Below are 21995 nucleotides of genomic sequence, written 5' to 3' on the forward strand. Positions count from 1 at the left end.
GTTAATTTCGTATAAACTCTGTCTTTGCTGCAACTCCCGCTGTTCTCGGTGGCTTTTTGCAGGGCAGCAGGCAAGAAGAATCTGTCAGGCTGTGACATCTGTGCCACTTGCTCATAAAGGCTCACAGAACTCAGGGGAATACTTACGCTTACTAGTTTATTATAACGCATATTTTAAAGGATACAAATGAATAGCCAGATGAAGAGGTACATGGAAGTCTGGGAAGGTCCTGAGCTCAGGCGCTTTTGTCCCATGGAGTTGGGGTGCACCGCCTTCCCTGTACCCCATATGTGGAAGTCCCCTGAACTCAGTCCTTTTGGGTTTATACAGAGGCTTCATTATGTAGGGCTGATTGATTAAATCACTGGCCATTGGTGGCCAACTCAACCTTCAGCCCCTCTTCCCCTTCCTGAAGATGTGTGTGTGTTGGGGGTGGGGCAGGGGTATGACTTTCAAGTCCCTGAGCACATGGTTGCTTCTCCTGGCCCCTAATCCTGTGGTTACCTAGGGACTTTACAAAACTCACCTCCTTAACATAAATTCAGATGTGGTTGAAAGGGGCTCATTATAAATAACAAGAGCCTTTCACCTTTATTGCTCCAGAGCTGTTTCAGCAACCAAGGACAAAAGGCCAATTTAACAAAACATATTCTTGAAGAGAAGAAGGGGAAGGGGGTGGGGATCCGCTAGGGGCTGGCACTAAGGGGACTGGTAGCTCCAGCTTTCAGAGGAGAGGAGTTTCTTGGCCCTGGAGAAAGGGCGAGTCTGCACAAGGCCCCTGGAAGCGCTGTGAGATTGAAAGGGACAGGCTTCCCTGATGAGCCCGGTCCCTTCCTTTCAACCTTGGGAGGGATGAAGGGAATGAGAGGAGGAGAAGGGCCAACGGAGAAGGCAGAATGGCTAGTCAAGGGCCGTTTGTGTCCTGCTTCTCCCCAGGGCTGCCTCCACTCCTGTGGCTGCTTCGAGGGTTGCCAGCGGGGGGCAGAGGCGCCAGTCTATGGTCCGGCACCAGGCTGTTAAATGGCTATTCAAGGATCCACATTCCCTGAGAAACCACCTTTGCAGAATTTTAAGTAATGAAATATAACATGACTGACTCCATTTTGCTACTAGTCTTGCAAGCTAAATTGGTTGGGGGTTTTTGTTGTTTTTTGTTTTTGTTTTGTATATTCTAGTGCAGAGGCCAAGATAACTATAAGAGGAATTTAGTTTATAGCTAAACTTTGAGGCAAGGAGAACTGACGCCCCTCCTTGTTCGGAGATCGAAGCCACATTCATATGACATGGTTACAATTATGGTAGGGGCTTGAACTTTGCTGAAGAATTGTGGTAGGGGCTTGAACATAGTTAAAGAATGAGCTGCTGTTGCTTCCTCTGTTTTCTGTAAGTTGCTTACTGCCCCAAAGTCATGTAATGGGGGTCTCAAGATTGATAACTTCCTCAACTACTCCTATAGATGACCTCACTATTATGAAACCTAGAGACCTGGTCTTGGAGATCCTTTTCAGATTTAGCATTTCAGTAGATCAAGAGAGGCCCCCTGGTCCTGACACCACCCACACTTCCTGGGAACTGACTCAGCTGTGTTAAGACAGTTTTAGAGGCCCCTGTGATTCTATCCCCAGCCAATCATTTCAGTTCCCCAGCTCCCTGCCTACCAAAGTACACTTAAAAAACCCTAGCCTCCAAATTCTTGGAGAGAGGGGTTTGAGAAATTTCTCCCTGTTCTCCTCACTTGGCTTGACCCTGCAATTATTAATTAAATTATTTCTTTGCTACAACTTCTGCGGTTCTCGATGGTTTTTTTCAGGGCAGCAGGCAAGAAGAACCCATCAGGCTGTGATACCTGTGCCACTTGCTCATGAAGGGCCACCAGCTGCTGGAGCCGTACCTGATGGTGAGTGTGAACGAGGTGCACGTGGGCCAGACCAGCACCAATGGAGGACCACCAAACCCATGTACAATGAGGAGCTCTACACTAATGCCACTGATGGCGGCCGTCATCCATAAGATGCCCCTGGGCTATGACCACTTCATGTAAACGTGTACGCTGTAATTAATTCTTTCTTTCTTTCTCTCTCTCTTTCTTTTTCTTTCTTTCCTTTCCTTCCCTCCCTCTCTCTCTCTTTCTTTCTATCTTTCTTTCTTTTCTTTCTTGAGATGGAGTCTCACTCTGTCTCCCAGGCTGGAGTGCAGTGGTGCCATCTCGGCTTACTGCAACCTCCACCTCCCAGGTTCAAGTGATTCTCCAGCCTCAGCCTCCCGAGTAGTTGGGACTACAGCCACCACGTCTGGCTAATTTTTTTTTTTTTTTTTGTATTTTTAGTAGAGATGGGGTTTCACCATATTGGGCAGGCTGGTCTCGAACTCCTGACCTCAGGTGATCCACCTGCCTCAGCCTCCCAAAGGGCTGGGATTACAGGTGTGAGCCACCACGCCTGGCCACATGTACCCTGTAATTGTATCACTGGTAAACTGAGTTCTTTCCCTACTTTGTATCGGTTGCAAAGAAAAAACAACCAATTGGAAAAACAAAAGGCAAGCAGGTTTTATCTCTGGCCAACAATAGAGAGCTCTTGCTCTAAAGCAATGTTCCCCAACCTTTTTGGCAGCAGGAACCAGTTTCATGGAAGACAATTTTTCCACAGACCACGGTGGGGGGATGGTTTTGGGATGACTTAAGTGCATTACATTTATCGTGTACTTTATTGCTATTATTATTACATTGTAATATATAATGAAATAATTATAGAACTCTCCATAATGTAGAATCAGTGGGAGCCCTAAGCTTGTTTTCCTACAACTAAACGGTCCCATCCATGGGTGATGGGAGACAGTGACAGATCATCAGGCATTAAATTCTCATAAGGAGCATGCAGCCTAGATCCCTCACATGCATAGTTCACAATAGGGTCCACACTCCTAGGACAATCTAATGCCACTGCTGATCTGACAGGAGGTGGAGCTCAGGTAGTAATGCCAGCAATGGGGAGTAGCTGTAAATACAGGTGAAGCTTCACTCGCTTGCTTGCCCACCTGCTACTCACCTCCTGCTGTGCAACTTGGTTCCTAACAGGCCACGGGCCAGTACCAGTGAATGGCCCAGGGGTTGGGGACCCCTGCTCTAAAGACACCTTCTCCCAGAGCCATAGGAAGCTGGGGAATTTTATGGAGTTAGATGAGGGAAGGGGAGGTATGTAAATATGTGCTGGGAGCCCAAGATCATAAACATGCATCTTCATACAATGCATGTTCAGAAAATGGTGGGCATTTTCTTCTATGGGTGGAATTTTGATATTGTAATGATATCTTAATGATCTAAAGGTAACAAGGAGCTTCCGGTTCTGGTTGGCACCAGTTTTGCACCAGCCTTATCTTCCTCTGGTAATTGACGAAGGGTTCTGAAGCTCCTGTGGCTTCTCAGGTCATCTGGTGTTCTTTTAAGCAAGGTACCTATAGATAAAAAGACTAGAAAAACACTGTTTAAGAAAAAATAATGAGCTTTCACAGCTGTTTATGGTTTAAGAAAATAGGCTGGGTGCGGTAGCTCACGCCTGTAATCCCAGCACTTTGGGAGGCCAAGGTGGGCAGATAACTGGAGGCCAGGAGTTCGAAACCAGCCTGGCCAATGTGGTGAGACCCTCCCCATCTCTACTAAAAATACAAAAAAAAATTAGCCAGGGGTGGTGGCTGGCACCTGTAATCCCAGCTACTCCGGAGGCTGAGGCACAAGACTCTCTTGAACCAGGGAGGTGGAGGTTACAGTGAGCCGAGATCGCACCACTGCACGCCTGGGCGACTGAGGGAGACTCTGTCTCAAAAAAAAAAGAAAGAAAATAGTGAGCTTTCCCAGCTATATTTCTAGGGCTGCCCTGGTAACAACTCCAGTGTGGACTAAAAGGAAGAAGCTGAGGCAAAATTAATATAACTAGAGAATTTATTTGGGCCAAGCTTGAGGATTGCAATACAGGCGCATAGATTCAAAAGATTGCTCTGAGCTATTTTTTTGTTTTTTTTTTCACTGGGAGTGGCTGTGCACTGCCGGCATGGCCAACACCTTGAGCACCTTCCAAGGCTGGGTGAATCTGCAGCCAGAGAGGAAAGCATTTGTGGTAATAACCCTAATAGTGCAAGACATGGTGGGTCAAGCCTGTTATCCCAGGTACTTAGGAGGCTGAGGTGAGAGGATTATCTGCGACTAGGAGTTCAAGACCAGCCTGAGCAATATGGTGAGATCCTGTCTCTAAAATAAAAATTAGCCAGGAGTGGGGGTGCAGTCCTGTGGTTCCAGCTATTTGGAAGGCTGAGGTGGAGGATTTCTTGAGCCAGGAGTTCAAGGCTGCAGTAAGCTATGATCGTACCACTGCACTCCAGCTCAAGTGACAGAATGAGACCATGTCTCCAAACCCAACCCCTCCCCACCAATAAAACAGATCAATGGAAACAAGATTATTCTCACATACCTGAGGCAGCCCACCTACTGCTCTTACTGCAGGAAGTTTATCTGGGGAGTATTTGGGAAACAGGGTTATCAATGCCAAGTGTGCACATGTGTTACCCATAAACACTGCCATCATCTAACCATTACAGCCTGTATTTGCCAAAACAATATTAACCAAGAAGATTCAAAGATTGCCAAACAGAGGTTCAGAATCAACATCTCACACAACTTCAGCATCCACAACTACAAATCACTACCGCTTTGCAATCACTGTGGCGCCCTGCTTTGGGGGATAATGGGTCTTCATTTCTGAAGGCTCTAGTGTCAGGTAAAACTTTGATGAAATAAATTTGTTATAATTTTCTTTTGGTTTTGTTTTCTTTTTTGAGACATGGTCTCTCTCTGTCACCCAGGCTAGAGTGCAGTGGCATGATCACAGTTCACTGCAGCCCCGACCTCTTGGGCTCAAGGGATCCTCCTGGCTCCTGTTTCCTGAGTAGCTGGGTCTACGGGTACACACCACCACACCCAGCTAATTTTGTTTATTTTTTGTAGAGACAGGGTCTTGCTATGTTGCCTAGGCTGGTCCTGAACTCCTGGGCTCAAGCAATCTTCCTGCCTCGGCCTCCTGAAGTGCTAGCATTATAGGCATGAGCCACTGCACCTGGTTCTTTTCTCTCTTGTTAATCTGTCATTTGCTATAGGAGTGGTGGCTGTTCCTTACGATGGATGAGGAAAGGTATCACACTTTTCTGCCACTACACTGCCTTTGAGAATTTGTAGTTTACCCTTCTCTGAGTTCCCTTGGATTTGCAGTAAACAATGGTATGCTAGAGCCTGCTCTTAGCAGCTTGCAATTTTTAGGAATTTTGTGAGCCAGTTGTCGAACACAACCTTCATTAAGAATCAGATTACAGTCTGGGTATGGTGGCTCATGCCTGTAATCTCAGTTTTGGGAGGCTGAGGCAAGGAGGATCGCTTGAGCCCAGGAGTTTAAGACCAGTCTAGGCAGCATAATGAGAACCCATCTCTCCAAAAAAAAAAAATTTGCTGGGTATGGTGGCACGCACCTGTAGTTCCAGCTAGTCAGGAGGCTGAGGTGGGAGGATTGCTTGAGTCCAGGAGGTCAAGGTTGCTGTGAGCTGTGATTGTGCCACTGTACTCCAGCCTGTAATAATTTAATTACATAAATTATATTAAAACCAAAGATAATATAGACTCCAGACTTATCACTGCCTAATTATTTTACTATGTCTTCCTATTATTTATGTCCTTGAGGTTTTTTTTTTTTTGTGTTGATTGTATCTGTATGGTAGAAATACTGTATAAATGAGCACCTCTTCACAACTCCATGTTCAGTGACATCACAACGGGAGCTCATAAATAAGAAAGTATTTACACCCCAGAAATCAGCAAACCTGACAATTGTGTCTTACTTATTCCCACTCCCTCACAGTTCCCCACCCCACAACTCCCAGCAACCTATTAAGGGATAGAGTGTGTGTTGGCAGCCACGTGATTAAAGGAAAGAGGCCGAATCTCTAGATTCTCCTACAAAGGAAGAAGAAAAATAGAGCAAGCTGGTTTGAACCTGAGAAGGGGTCCTAGAGCTATGCACTAACAGGGTACAAGTTTTAAAGTAAATTTTTAAACTTAATTCATTCTTTATGACTTTAGAATTTCATTTTTGAAAACAGATTTTTAAATTAAATGCCGGTTCTGAAAATAAAAGCAGGTATTCATTTTCAACTTTGGGGTTTGTTTTTTGTTTTGCTTTGAGTTGCTGTTTTATGAACTTTGGGGTTTTAAAAATGAATTATAGGCAGTACATTGAGCTCCATAAAGACAGTGCCGGGGCAAGTGAGAGCCGGATGGGCCCTAGGCAACTCTGTGCCTCGCTGAGGAAAAATAACTAGACATAGGCAAAGGAGATCTTAAAAAGCCAAGAGGCAAAACGCCATCGTATGTATTTTGTGTGCAAACTTGTCCGGAGGAGCGTAAGAAGAAACACCCAGATGCTTCAGTCAACTTCTCAGAGTTTTCTAAGAAGTGCTCAGTGAGGGGGAAGACCATGTCTGCTAAAGAGAAAGGACAATTTGAAGCTATGGCAAGGGCAGACAAGGCCCGTTATGAAAGAGAAATGAAAACATATATCCCTCCTAAAGGGGAGACAAAAAAAGTTTAAGGATCCCAATGCACCCAAGAGGTCTCCTTCAGCCTTTTTTTTGTTCTGTTCTGCGTGTGGCCCAAAAGTCAAAAGAGAACATTCTGGCCTGTCCATTGGTGATTCGGCGAAGAAACTGGGAGGGATGTGGAATAACACTGCTGCAGATGACAAGCAGCCTTAAAAAGAAGGCTGCAAAGCTGAAGGAAAAATACAGAAAGGATACTGCTACATATTGAGCTAAAGGAAAGTCTGATGCAGCCAAAAAGGGAGTTGTTGAGGCTGAAAAAAGCAAGAAAAAGAAAGAAGAGGAAGAAGAGGGAGAGAATGAGGAGGAGGAAAATGAAGAAGATGGTGATGATGAATAAGTTCGAGTGCAGTTTTTTTCTTGTCACTAAAGCATTTAACCCCCCTGTACACAACTCACTCCTTTAAAGACAAAAAAAATTGAAATGTAAGACTTGTTTTTAAACTGTACACTGTCTTTTTTTTTTTGTACAGTTAACACACTACCAAATGTGTCGTTAGATAGCCCTGTCCTGGTGATTTTTTTAATAGCCTCCATACTGTACCTTGTTTGGTACACTGTGGGGGCTGTAAATTGACATGGAAATTTAAAGCAGGTTTTCGTTGGTGCACAGCACAAATTAGTTATATATGGGATGGTAGCTTTACATCTTCAGTTGTCTCTGATGCAGCTTATATGAAATAATTGTTGTTCTGTTAACTGAATACTCTGTAATTGCAAAAAAAAAGTTGCAGCTGTTTGTTGACATTCTGAATGCTTCTAAGTACATTCAATTTTTATTGTTGTCCTTTTAAAAATGAACTATAAACTATTTCAGACATGGAATAAATAATAATTTGAATTGTTAAAGATAATAGGACTACAGGTTGAGTATTCCTTATCCTAAATGCTTGGGATCAGGAGTGTTTCAGATTTTTTGTTTTTTTTTAAATATTTGCATATACATATGAGATATCTTGGGAATGGGATGTAACTTTAAACATGAAACTTACTTATGTTCATATATACCTCATACACATATCCTGAAGGTGATTTTATATTTTAAATAATTTTGTTTATGAAACAAAGTTTTGACTGCATTCTTTTATTTCTATTTTTATTTTTATTTATTTATCTTTTTCGAGATGGGGTCCTCACTCTGTCACCCAGGCTAGAGTGCAGTGGTGCAATCTCGGCTCACTGCAACCTCCACCTCCCTGGTTCAAGCAATTGCCCTGCCTCAGCCTCCTGAGTAGCTGGGATTACAGGTGCACGCTAATTTTATTGTGTTTTTAGTAGAGACGGGGTTTCACCATGTTGGCCAGACTGGTCTCGAACTCCTGACCTCAGGCAATCCACCCACCTCGGCCTCCCAAAGTGCTGGGATTACAGGCGTGAGCCACCGTACCTGGCCCTATTTTTATTTTTTTTAGAGACAGGGTCTTGCTCTGTCACCCAGGCTGCAATGCAATGGTGCAATCATGGCTCATAGGCATGAGCCACTGCACCCAGCCTTTTTTTGTTTTTGTTTTTGTTTTTTTAAGACTAGTCAAGTGCAGTAGTGAGAAGGGGAGAAAAAAATAGAACAAGGTGTTCCATCTGTAACTGACTGTGACCAATCTATTAAGGTAACTCACTACCTTCGGACCAAACTGACTGCATTTTGACTGGGACTGGTCACATGAGGTCCAGTATGGAATTTTCCACTTGTGTTATCATGTAGGTGCTGAAATTTTGGATTTGGATTTTAGATTTTTGGATTAAGGATGCTCAACCTGTATAACAATCTCCTGTTCACTCTCCCAGTGCATAATAAAGTGGAACTAGTAATTTATCTCTGACTAAACTATAGGTAGTGGAAAACCACTGAAAATGACATGCAGGATTAAAGTAGCACTTTGGAAAGGTCAGTCTGGTGATCCACAGTAAATGCTCAAGAAGCAAGAGGTTTTTTGTTGTTTGTTTGTTTGTTTTTGAGACAGAGTTTTGCTCTTGGTGCCCAGGCTGGAGTGTAATGGCACAATCTTGGCTCACCGCAATCTCCGCCTCCCAGGTTCAAGCAATTCTCCTGCCTCAGACTCCTGAGTAGTTGGGATTACAGGTGCCCGCCACCATGCCCAGCTTTTTGTATTTTTAGTAGAGACAGGAGTTTCTCCATGTTGGTCAGGCTGGTCTCAAACTCCTGACCTCAGGTGATCCACCTGCCTCGGCCTCCCAAAATGCTGGTTTTACAGGCGTGAGCCACCGCGCCCAGTGGAAGCAAGAGGTTTTTGCAGTAGCACAGGAAGCCCTGAGGCAACCTGTGCCAGTATCAACTTCAGAAAACATTTAGTAAAGGGGGAAAAAATTGAATGTAGTGATGGGCAAGAAATACAAAAGTATCAACATAATTTCAATGAACTGAACAAGTATGACAGTATCTGTGACTGTGAATCCCTGACCACGCCCCCACCCATTCCTGGAGGGCTTGTTAAAACATAGGTTACTGGTGCCCTACCCCTAGAGTTACTGATTCTGTAAATTCGCGAGTGGGGCCCAAGAATTTGCACTTCTAACAAGTATCTGGTGACCCACAGCAGGTGCTCAAGAAGCAAGAAGTTTCTTGCTGCTTTTTATTTTTATTTTTTTGAGATAGGGTCTCACTCTGTCACTCAGGCTGAGATGCAGTGGTGTGATCATGGCTCACTGAAGCCTCGGCTTCCTGGGCTCAAGAGATTCTCCCACTTTAGCCTCCCAAGTAGCTGGGGCCATAGGCACATGCCACCACATCCAGCTATTTTTTTTTTTTTTTAATTTCTGGTAGAGTCAGCATCTCACTATGCTGCCCAGGCTGGTCTCAAACTCCTGGGCTCAGGAGATCCTCCTGCCTTGGCCTCCCAAAGTGTTGGAATTACAGGTGTGAGTCACCATGTGCAGCCGGTTTCTTCTTGATGCTGTATCCAGGTGATGCTGATGCTGCTGGTCTGGGACCACACTTTCAGAACCACTGCCTTACAGTGGTTATTTTGCTAAGGCCTCAAAGACATCATTGTTAAACCAGCAGGGGGAGACAATATACAACAGAGCCTCTAAAAATAAAATGTCTTAGGGTACTAAAACTCCTTTGGAGTTATGGTGTTGCCATGGAGACCTCTGAACTGTTTTGGAGAGCAGTGTGTAAATTGACATGAGGTGAAATAAATTTCAGGTGTTTATGTAAAAAATTTATTTGGTAGAAATAATGTCAGATTCTTGCATGCCATGGTGTCTTGGTTAAGAACTTGGAATGTGGAGTCAGCTCTGCCACTTACAAGCTATGTGGCTCTGGGAAAATTACTTATGTCTTTGATCTTTTCTTCTCTTTAAAAAGTAACCTGTGGTATAGAATTGGAGGGGTAAAGTTCTTGGAATGCTGAGATTATGAAATTATTATTCGTTATTAAAACTCTAGTTACTTAGTACTTACAGCTCTTTAGCTTAGAAATAGTCTAAATACGTTGCTATATTTGCTTTTTTAATAACCAGCGCTCCCGTTATTCAGGTAAAGAATTAAAAACATCTAGAAGGTAATTGCTTTGTAAATCCTAACCTCTTTCATTCAAAATACCTAAGGTAGATGGCTCTTTATAAACGTGCCCGGCTCAGAGAGCTCTCATCTATATTATATCTCCGAATCCAAATTTCACTGATGCCCAGTCTAAGAGTGTTTCCTGGGCTTTGAGCTTTGAGATAGAACGAAGCAGATGGATCCTGGCTTTGACTAGGCAGGGCCAGACCAGGCCCGACCCAGCCAGCCCATCTGTAGAGTCAGCATCAGCCGGGCGTGAAGATTGGTGTCGGCTCCTGCGTTCCGCCAAGTTCAGGAACCTGGCATGGGCCGGCCGCCTCCCGCGAAGGGACACACCTGTTGGTCACCGCGCTCTTACTGGCCAGACCCGGATATTGGCCTTCTGGCGTCAGCGGCAGGGGCATGTCCCTGGCCGGAGAGCACAGGCCAGAGTGGGGTGACGTCATCGAAGGCATGTCCCAGCCTTGCAGAGCGGTGGGCGGGGCCTGCGAAGAAGGTGTGCCGGGGGCTGGTTGGAGGCGCGGGCGGCGGGGCCAATGTGGCGGTGACGTCACGGGGCGGGCGGACGCTGGCGCGGGTAGGTAAGCGCAGCGGCGGGCGGTGGCGCTCACTCCCGGCTTCCAACCGCGCTGAGCCTCTGCCTTGGAGATTCTCAGTGCTGCGGATCATGTCCCTAAGGGGCAGCCTCTCGCGTCTCCTCCAGACGCGAGTGCATTCCATCCTGAAGAAATCTGTCCACTCCGTGGCTGTGATAGGAGCCCCGTTCTCACAAGGGCAGGTGAGAACTGGCACCTGGCACCGCCGGGCAGGATCCTCCGCCCCCTAGAACCTGGAGACAGCGGCGGTAGGGTGCGGGGGACCGGGAGGCGAGGAGAGGATGGGGAGAAATGGCGAGGGGAAGAGCTGGCCGGTTCCCGCCACTGGGCACCGTGGGAGCATGTGGGATTTCCTCCGACAGAGGATGGAGAGGGAGGGAGGGAGGGGTGGAGGGCACCCTGTTTGGGATGAGGGTGTGTTTCTGCGGCCTCCCCAGAAAGACCGAGAAAACGGTGGATGCAGCTTGGGGTAATGGAGGGGAGAGAATGAGGAAGAGGATTCCTTGGAGGGGCTGGAGGAGGCGAAACTGGTCAGAATCCCCGGTGGAGAATCGATGGAGGAGGTTAAAAGGAGGGACCTAGGATTTAAGTCTTCTGGATCCATTCACTCAGAATGAGCATTAACTGGGAGGGAAATTGGAGCTGGCCTCTCCAGCGCGGGAGGCGGGGAGGAGCTGTTTTGTTCTCTTCAATGAAGGAAACCTGCAGTCGGGAGCGCTCAGTCATCTCGAAGCCCAGAAGCCCAGTCTCTGGCCCGAGCCAGCCCCACACACGCCTAGCTCCCGGATCCTAACCTGGCTCAGCCTCTCCCGTCTTGGCTTGGGCAGCTGATGTGATTCCAACAATGGAGTTGGAAGGACAGTCATAGATGGAAGGGCTGATGCTGTCACAGGTTTTCAGAGGAACCTGCTGGTAACTAAATGTACCAAATGGGTTTTTTTCCAGACACCTTCTCTACCTCTAATTGTGTAATTTGTGTGACTGACAGAAAAGAAAAGGAGTGGAGCATGGTCCCGCTGCCATAAGAGAAGCTGGCTTGATGAAAAGGCTCTCCAGTTTGGGTAAGTGGTTAGATTTTTAGATATTAGTGCAGGACTAGTAATAGACCACTTCAGAGTCTTTTCTCTGACATCCAGGGACTACACAGCTTTGTGTTTGGGAACAGTCTGCCACATCCCGCATCCTCCTTTGGATACCATCTGTGGCTTAAGATCTATCAAGGAGTCATCAGGGAAAGTCTTCTTGCAATAAAGAGTGTGTTGGAAGGCAAGGAGGTAGAGTGAGGCAAGGTCTGAACAGCTGCCAGGGAATGCAAGTGATGCTAAGAACACTAGCTCCAGCTTCAACTGCACAGTCAACCTTTCCCCTTAAAATTCCATTTTCCTAACTCCATCTTGAGATGCTTATGATTCATCAGTCTCGCCAGTTTTCAAATTATTTCCTCTCTAGGGTTAATATCTTTATTACTGGAAGCAGTAATATAGGTCTTATAGGCTCACTGATCTTATATAGAACTAATAGGCTTAGATCTATATTTTCCGTGTTCTTTTTTTTTTTCTTTTTTTGAGATGGAGTCTTATTCCATCACCCAGGCTGGAGTGCAGTGATGCAATATTGGCTCACTGCAACCTCCACCTTCTGGGTTCAAGCAATTCTCCTCCCAAGTAGCTGGAATTACAGGTGCGTGCCACCACACCTGGCTAATTTTGTATTTTTAGTAGACACGGGGTTTCATTATGTTGGTCAGGCTGGTCTTGAACTCCTGACCTCAGGTGATCCGCCCACCTCAGCTTCCCAAAGTGCTGAGATTATAGGTGTGAGCCACTGTGCCCAGCTATAAATGCCATTTCTATAGTAAGGGAGAACCCTTCTCTTAGTAACAGCACCAAATTTGAATACCTTTATAAGCAGGGTGCAGTGGTTCATGCCTGTAATCCCAGCACTTTGGGAGGCCGAGGTGGGTGGATCACCTGAGGTCAGGAGTTCGAGACCAGCCTGACCAATATGGCGAAATCCCTTCTCTACTAAAAGTACAAAAATTAGTCAGGCATAGTGGCATGCACCTGTAGTCCCAGCTACTCAGGAGCCTGAGACAGAAGAATTGCTTGAACCTGGGAGGCAAAGGTTGCAGTGATTGTGCCACTGCACTCCAGCCTGGGTGACAGAGTGAGACTCCATCTCAAATAAATAAATAAATACCTTTATGGCAGGAAGGTTCTTCTTTATATCCAATCTAAATGTTTCTAGACTCTGTTCAAGGCCATTTGCTCTGTTCATGTTTGGATCATTCACATATATTTTCTGGTGATGTAAGTGCAAAATGTGAGGCAGCACGGAGATTATGGAGATAATAACACAGAATCTAAGTTAACTCCCCACTGTTGCTCTGAACTCTTCTCTGCTGGTCATAAGTCCATTCCAAGTGAAGTCATCTCCTTCCAAAAGCCAGAGGAATAATGAAGTCACTGAAACCGCCTTGAGTTGAGGTGTCCTTCATGTACCTCCACCTACATATGGATATGGTGACTTGGATTCAATACTCAAACCTTGTTAATTAAATAATTGCAGTTTCTTCTTTACTAAGGCCTCTCTTAGTCATTTTAATAACTCTCCAAGTTCACCACCGAAGATTAAAGACAAACTGCTAAGATTTAGTCTTCTTTTAATGTGTGGCAAGTTAATTAATGGGAGGAAGTTTTTATTCCCGCCCATAAATGAGCATACTGTCTCTTAAAATAGCTTGTACACACTGCCTTTTTAAAAGAATCATTTTACACTGAAGACGACAATCTCTGGTTATCACTATTTTTAAATCCTGGAGACATCTCTGCAGTCCATCTGAACTCGGCCAAGCATTGCTCAAATTGCTCTACCGTCTGTAGGTTCTGCCTTAAGAGACTCCTGACAAGAAGCGGTTTCAGCCTCTTCTGGAGGAGACCTCTATAACAATCAGCTGAGGCTGCTGAATGAGGGGGAAGGGCACATTTGTAGCAGCTTCTCTTACTCATGCTTTGTAGACTTCCTTTCCTGTCACAGCTCTTGGTATTTTTCCACTCCAACCCAGGGGAAGCCATTCTCCTGTAAATATTACTCCCTCTACTGCTTCCTCTTTAAACTCCAACCTAAAGTGATGGTGAGGCTTCAGTTTATATGGCCTTCCCTTTGACTTTTTTTCTCAAATATATTTAATTGTACAATTATATCCTTACCATGTAGCTGATTGGTAGCTCAGTATCACCAGCAGTCTGAAATAGAATCTCATAGCCTATTAAATAAAACTGTGGCTCTCAGCAGATTTCTAGCATGTGGTTTTGGCTAATCTCCTGGAATATATTGGAGAAAAGTACCAAGAGACATTTCAATTGCTCTGTTCCTAAACAGTACCAAAATAACTTGAGTGTTTTGAACACTTTCAAATAAACAGCATGGATCAAATTTCAAAGGAGAGACTCATGGAAAGGTAACTTTCACAATCCCTTTGTTCCTTGCCTTTGCTCTGATGTCACAGGCTGCTGGTGTTACCATAGCATGAGTTAAATTTCCTGTTTTCTCTCGAATGAATGTATTTGACTTAGTGTCTGGGCTTGTTTTATTTCCTTGGGCTTAGTAAGGACACTCAACAGTACTCTCAGGTAACCTTTTTTTTTTTTTTGAGATGGAGTCTCGCTCTGTCACCAGGCTGGAGTACAGTGATGCGATCTTGGCTCACTGCAACCTCCGCCTCCCGGGTTCAAGCAATTCTCCTGCCTCAACCTCCAAAGTAGCTGGGATTACAGGTGCCTGCCCCTGCACCTGACTAATTTTTGTATTTTTAGTAGAGACGGGGTTTCACCATGTTGGCCAGGCTGATCTCGAACTCCTGACCTCAGGTGATCTGCCCATCTAGGCCTCCCAAAGTGCTGGGATTACAAGAGTGAGCCACTGCTCCCAGCCACCTTTTATTTTTCTTTGAGAGAGGGTCTCACTCTGTCACTCAGGCTGGAGTGCAGTGGCATAGTCACAGCCTACTGCAATCTCAACCTCCTGGACTCAAGTGATCCTCCCACTTTAGCCTCTTGAGTAGCTGGGACTACAGACACATGCCAGTATGCCTGGATAATTTTTTTTCTTTTGTAGAGCCGGGGTCTCACTATGTTGCCCAGGCTGGTCCCGAACTCCTGGGCTTAAGAGGGCCTAAGAGAAATGAAAAGGCATTGCTCTGGCAAGGCTGAGGAGCAGTATATCTGCATTCGATTTTGGTTAGCTCTGAGAACCATGGTAATTTGTGAACTCTAGCCACCTGTTACCATGTGAGAAGGAGTAGGCCTTGTACTCTTTTCTCCAGTTTTTCAAGAAAAGCCAGAAATTTGCACTTTAATGGGAAATCTGTGTTGTTTTAAAATACTGTATAGTGACACCATTGAAAATGGTGGCATAGGACCTCCAAAAAAGGAATGAGAACTGTATTAGTCTGTTCTTGTACTTTTGTAAAGACATACCTGAGACTGGGTAATTTAAAAAGAAAAGACGTTTAATTGACTCATGGTTCTGCAGGATGTACAGGCTTCTGCTTCTGGGGAGGCCCCAGGAGAATTATAATCATGGTGGAAGGTGAAGGGGAAGCAAGCACGTCTTATATGGCAGGAGCAGGAGGAAGACAGCGAAGAGGGAGGTGCTACACACTTTTAACCGGATCTCATGAGAACTCTATCATGAGACAGCACTAGGGAGATGGTGCTGAACCATTAGAAACAACCCCCATGATCCAATCACCTCCCACCAGGCCAGACCTCCAACACTGGGGATTACAATTCAACATGAGATTTGGGTGGGAACACAGAGCCAAACCATATCAAGAACATTGGCAAAAATGATCAGAATCAGCTTTTTCAGAACTCTGGAAATTAACCAAAGGCTTGCAGCAATCTGGGGAGCATTTATTCAAGAGAAACATTGAATCTCAGTAAGAACATTAAGAATTGTGGCATTTTAACTTGCCCTGTTCCCATGCTGCCTTTTCCCAGATCAGCTGTAGCCTGGACAACCAATAGCCTGCAATCACAGTGAAACCAGGAGGCTGGCAGTTACTGCAAAAGGGAGAACAGAGGTGATACTCCTCATAGACCATCCCCAGAAAATTGTCATTTGACTGGTCTAATGGTTTCCTAAAATTGTCCATTCACAAGGCTGTCTTTATTTGACCAACAAAAGTCAGTAAGGAAAGAATAGTCTTCAGTAAATGGTGCTGGGATAACTGGATATCCACATTAAAAAAAAAAAAATCCCTATCTCACACCATATATGAAAATTAACTCAAAATGGACCAAAGTCCTAAATGTAATGCTGAAACCATATAACTGTTAGAGAACATAGGACTGGATTTTTGTGACCTTGGGTTAGGTATTGGTTTCTTAGATATCCCATCAAAATCATAAGTGACAAAAATTAAACTTGACTTATCTAAATTAAATACATCTATGTTTCAAAGAGCACTATTAAGAAAGTGGGGGCCGGGCACGGTGGCTCACGCCTGTAATCCCAGCACTTTGGGAGGCTGAGGCAGGTGGATCACCTGAGGTCAGGAGTTCGAGACCAGCCTCAACATGGAGAAACCCCATCTCTACTAAAAATACAAAAAAAAATTAGCCGGGCATGGTGGTGCATGCCTGTAATCCCAGCTACTCGGGAGGCTGAGGCAGGAGAATTGCTTGAACCTGGGAGGCGGAGGTTGTGATGAGCCGAGATTGTGCCATTGCAGTCCAGCCTGGGCAACAAGAGCAAAACTCCGTCTCAAAAAAAAAAAAAAAAAAAAAAAAAAAAAAAAAAAAGAAACTGGAAAGACTTCATCAATGTAATGAAAAACCAAAAAAAAAGAGAAAAGGTAAAAAGACTGCCCATAGAATGGGCAAAATATTTGCAAATCATATACCTGATAAGATTCTAGTGTTCGGCAAACATAAATAAAATAACAACCATAAAAAGACAACCCAATTTAAAAATTAGCAATAGATTTAATTAGCCACTTCTCCAAAGAAGTTATACAAATGGGCAATAAACACATTAGTCATTACAGAAATGCAAATTTAAAACTACAATGGCCGGGTGTGGCGGCTTACACCTGTAATCCCAGTACTTTGGGAGGCTGAGGCGGGCAGATCATTTCAGGTCAGGAGTTCAGACCAGCCTGATCAACATGGTGAAACTCCGTCTCTACTAAAAAATACAAAAATTAGCCGGATGTGGTGGCACACTCCTGTAGTCCCAGCTACTCAGGAGGCTGAGGTGGGAGAATCACTTGAACCTAGGAGGTGGAGGTTGCAGTGAGCAGAGATTGTACCACTGCACTCCAGCCTGGGCAACAGAGTGAGACTCTGTCTCAGGGAAAAAAAAAAAAAAAACACAAAACTACAATGAAATACCATTTCACACCCAGTAGGATGGCTATGATAAAAAAGATAGACAATACCAAGTACTGGTGAGGGTGTAAAAAGATTGGACCTGTCATACACTACTGGTGTGAATGTAAAACTGTGCAGCCACTTTGGAAAACAGTTTGGCAGATCCTCAAAGTTAAATGTATAGTTACTGTATCCTCAAGCAATTCCATTCCTATGTATATACCTAACAGAATTCAAAACATATATTCACACAAACTTTTTTTTTTAAGAGAGTCTCGCTGTTTCACCCAGGCTGGGGTGCAGTGGTGCAATCTCGGCCTCAGCCTTCTGAGTACCTGGGACCACAGGCAAGCACCACCATGCCCAGCTGACTTTTGTATTTTTAATTTTGCCATGTTGGCCAGGTTGGTCTTGAACTCCTAGCCTCAAGTGATCCACCTGCCTCGGCCTCCCAAAGTGCTAGGATTATAGGCATGAGCCACTGCACCTGGCCACACACAAACTTATATACAAATATTCATAGCATTATTCATAATGGTCAACATGTGGAAACTCAAATGTACATTAATTGAATAGGGGAGGAAAATTTGACATATCCATACAATGGAGTATTATTCAGTCATAAATGGAATGAAGTACTAATTTATGCTACAACATGGATGAACCTAGAAAACATGCTAAGTCAAAGAAGGCAGACACAGAAAGCCACATGTTATATGATTCCATTTATATGAACTGTCTAGAACAGGCAAAGCCATAAAGACAGAAAGGAGATTAGTGGTTCCCAGGAGCTGGGAATGACTGCTAAAGGGCATGGGTTTCTTTCCGAAGGGTGATGGAACTGTTGTAGAATTAGGTAGTGTCGATGGCTGCACAACTTCTTGAATATATTAGAAAGCACTGAATTATAAATTCTAAAAGGATGAATTTTATGGTATGTGAATTATATCTCAATAATTAAAAAACCAGGCAATTGTGATCAGTAAGGAGATATATATATATATATATCTGAAACTTCTGAATTGCTAATATTGATCTGTTTTGTGACTTGGGTAGTAATTATAGGGTGTTTACAACTATCTGTTATACTTATGTAAGTTTTATGTGTTTATATTTTATGAAATATACAGTAAAGACACATTACAAATCATGTCTGTTGATAGATATCCATCTTTTCAAGCTCTAGTTTTGGGCATTGAAAAGAGATGAAACTGGCATCTCTGAGGTGCCTTTTGAACAGTGTCATATCTTTGGGACAAGAATTGGTTGCTAGGTTGACTCAACAGCAAATATCAGTGATGTTTCTGAAGAGACTGTAAGGCTGTATGATCCACCAAACCTTCTGCCTCTGCCATTCACACTCTTCTATTAAACACTTAGCAAGGCATAGTGGCTCATGCCTGTCAGCCCAGCACTTAGGGAGGCCAAGCTGGGAAGATCACTTGAGGCCAGGAGTTTAACATCAGCCTGGACAATGTAGCAAGACCCCAACTCTACATTTTTTAAGAGTCTATTTCCACAGCAAGGAAGAAATGAAAGTACAGCACCTGTCCCACTTCCCACAAAAAAGTCTTTGCCTAGGGTCTGCATATGTGACTGGAAGCTAAATTATAGGAATGAGCTTGTTTGTTTAAGGTTATTAAAGTTCTGGGTTCTTTGACTTCTAAAGTCATTCTGATAAGTATTTGGAAGAGTAAATGTCTAGCAAATTGGCTTTATATTTCCTTTAGAGATCTAGCAAAGACCAAACCTGCTTTGGACCTCATCTGTGCCACAGTGCCCTTGGGGGATGGGCCACCTGTAGCAGAGGAATAGGAGCTGAGGCATGAGCTGATAAGTGGCATCACTTTAGGGCCCTCTCCAATCTCACCTGGAATGTCACTAATAGTGACCTATTTCTTTGGGTTCAAGCTTTTCATTTTCTGGGCCTCCTTTATATTGCAGATTCTTTTATTTTATAGATAGGTCTCACTATGTTGCCCAGGCTGGAGTGTGGGGGCTATTCACAGACATAATCATAGTACACTACTGCCTCAAACTTCTGGGCTCAAGCAAGCCTCCTGCCTCAGCCTTCTGGATAGCTGGGATTACAGATGTGCACCACTGTGCTCGGCTGCAGATTCCTTTTAGGAGGTGAATACATAATCAGTAATTTGCTAATGCCTTAGTAAAAACTTAGTGATGTGCCTGCATAGAGGGAAATCTATAATAGACACTATTGGGATTTGGCAAATTTCAATGTAGCCATATATTTCCCATTTATGTGACAGCAAAGATTTTAACTTAATACCTCTTATTTAACTTAATACCTCTTATCAAAAGTTTTTTGATACTTAACATTTACCATCTTCTAGACACTGTGCTAGGCATTTGCTATTATCCCATTTTCATAATTTGTAAAAAGCAAATTTTGACCACCTCAGCCATTAGGATGGCTACTACCAAAACAGAAAATAAGAAGTGTTGATGAAGATGTGGAGAAATTGAAACTCTTTTTACACTGTTGGTAGGAACATAAAATGGAGCTGCTATGGAAAACGGTATGGCAACTCCTCTAAAAATTAAAAATAGAATTACTATATGATTTAGCAATTCCACCTCTGGGTATGTACCCAAAAGGACTGAAAGCAGGATCTTGAAGTAGTTGCGTACCCATGTTCACAGCAGTATTAACAATAGCCAAAAAGTGGAAGCAACCCAAGTGTTCATTGATGGATGAATGGACAAACAAAATGTGGTACATACATATAATGGACTATCATTCAGTCTTCAAAAAGCAGGGCTGGGTGGGGTGGCTCATGCCTGTAATCCCAGCACTTTGGGAGGCTGAAGCAGGAGGATTGCTTGAGTCCAGAGTTTGAGACCAGCCTGGGCAACTTAGCGAGTCCCAATCTCCACGGGGGGGGAAATTAGCCAGGTGTGGTGGTGCATGCACATAGTCCTAGCTATTCAGGAGGCTGAGGCAGGAGTATTGCTTGAGTCCAGGAGGTTGAGGCTGCAGTGAGCTATGATCATACCACTGCATTCCAGTCTGGCAGCATGGACAACAGAATAAAGCCTCATCTGTTTAAGAAACAAAACAAACAAACCTGACATATGCTGCAATATGGGTGAACTTTGAGGACATTATGCTAAGTGAAATAAGCCAGTGACAAAAGGACAAATACAGCATGATTCCATTTATATGAAGTTTTTAGAGAAGTCCAATTTATAAAAACAAAGTGGAATATCAGTTACTAGGACTTGGTGGGAGAAGGAAATGGGGAGTTAATCATTGCTTAATGGGTACAGAGTTTGTTTTGCAAGATGAGTTCTGGAGATGGATGATGGTAGTGATGGTAGTGTCCAATCAACTTCTCAGTCTTCTCGGCTCTTACTACAAAGGAAGAAACTGTACTACCCAGATTTCTTTTTTAATAGAAATGTTATTTATAGTTAATAATGAATGCACTGCATAAAAACTTTATAGCTTCATTATTGTGAAATGTGTTCAAGATCCTACAGTAAAAGTGAAACATTCCCAAGGACTTGCGTTAATGAAGACTACACAGAAAACCTTTCTAAGGATTTGTGTGGATCCGATAGATACTTGGCAAATTTTTGAGTTGTACGTTCTTACAGAAAGTCCACTTAAAAGTGATCATTTGTAAGACAAAAATATAAATAGTTTCAAAAATCTTTAAAAAATCATCCTAAATGCATGATCTTCACCTCCAGCTTCTGAAGAGCCCTCATTCTCAGTGTCTTCCTTCCCGCATTTCCCACCACAGCCATCTCATGATCCTCAAGCTCATGCTTTTCCAGTTCGGGTAGGGACTCTCTCAGCTTTCTCCCTGTCATCCCCCACATCAGTTGTATTGACAAAGAACGTCAGAGGATGAGGGTCTAGTTCTGTATTAGGGTGGTGCAAAAGTAATTGCGGTTTTTGCTGTTGAAATGGGTATCATAGATAACAGTGCCCATGGTAAGGGTTCAAAATTAACAGTGGAAAGAAAAATAGTTCATTTGACTCTCAAGTAAACAATTTGGAAAGTAGTCCAGAGCTGGTTTAGTGGTTCTGTTCAAGTTCAGACCTAGATTCTTATCTGGTGCTACTGGCAAGGCCTCTGCCTAATGGTGCCAGATGGTCGTAGCCTCAGCAGCAGGATGGAAGAATGAACAAAGAAAGGGGCAAAGGCAGTTCTCTTCCCTTCCCAAGAAGTTGCTGCGGGACACGGTTCTGCTTATCCTATTGTCCAGAACTAGTTCATGTGACCACATCCAGTTACAAGCGAGGTTAGTAAATATAGTTTTTATGTTTATTTATTTATTTTAGATGGAGTCTCGCTCTGTCGCCCAGGCTGGAGTGCAGTGGCGCGATCTTGGCTCACTGCAACCTCCGCCTCCCAGGTTCAAGCAATTCTCTGCCTCAGCCTCCATAGTAGCTGGGATTACAGGCAGCTGCCACTGTGCCCAGCTAATTTTTTGTATTTTTAGTAGAGATGGAGTTTCACCATCTTGGCCAGGCTGGTCTGGTCTGGAACTCCTGACCTTGTGATCCACCTGCCTTGGCCTCCCAAAGTGCTGGGATTACAGGTGTGAGCCACCGTGCCCCGCCCATGTAGCATGTAGAATGTAGTCTTTTCTAAGAGGTTATGCTCCCAGCTAAAAACCTTTTCTTTCCGGAAAAAGGGAAGAATGAATGTTGGGTAACTAACACTCGGCAGTGCCCTCTCCCTATGCTCTAGACCCCCTCCCCTCTGACAGTCCCTGCTCCAGCATTATCCCTCCCCTCACCTCGTGTCATGGCTCTTCTCTTCTAACCTGTCCTTTCGGTAATTAATTGTGCAACCCTTACCCTCCACCATCCCCCTTGACCTTAGG

General features: G+C 44.1%; 1 protein-coding gene and 1 pseudogene across 2 annotated transcripts in view; both read left to right on the forward strand.

Moving 5' to 3' along the window:
* Positions 1–1894: 1894 nt before the first annotated feature.
* LOC107968280 (high mobility group protein B1-like) lies at positions 1895–7063 on the forward strand (annotated as a pseudogene).
* A 3567-nt stretch (positions 7064–10630) lies between these two features.
* The window catches only part of ARG2 (arginase 2), a 33552-nt gene continuing 22187 nt past the window's right edge, over positions 10631–21995 (forward strand). The window contains exons 1-2 of one of the 2 annotated variants that reach the window (XM_510020.7): positions 10631–10937; positions 11744–11816. In XM_510020.7, the coding sequence (XP_510020.4) occupies positions 10827–10937; positions 11744–11816 (184 nt within the window). In that variant the 5' untranslated portion in view covers positions 10631–10826. Of the gene's footprint in view, positions 10938–11700; positions 11817–21995 lie in introns of both variants that reach the window. The other variant, XM_054666043.2, reaches the window with a different exon arrangement.

The sequence above is a fragment of the Pan troglodytes genome, chromosome 15 (genome assembly GCF_028858775.2).
Source record: "Pan troglodytes isolate AG18354 chromosome 15, NHGRI_mPanTro3-v2.0_pri, whole genome shotgun sequence".
Taxonomy (NCBI): Eukaryota; Metazoa; Chordata; class Mammalia; order Primates; family Hominidae; genus Pan; species Pan troglodytes.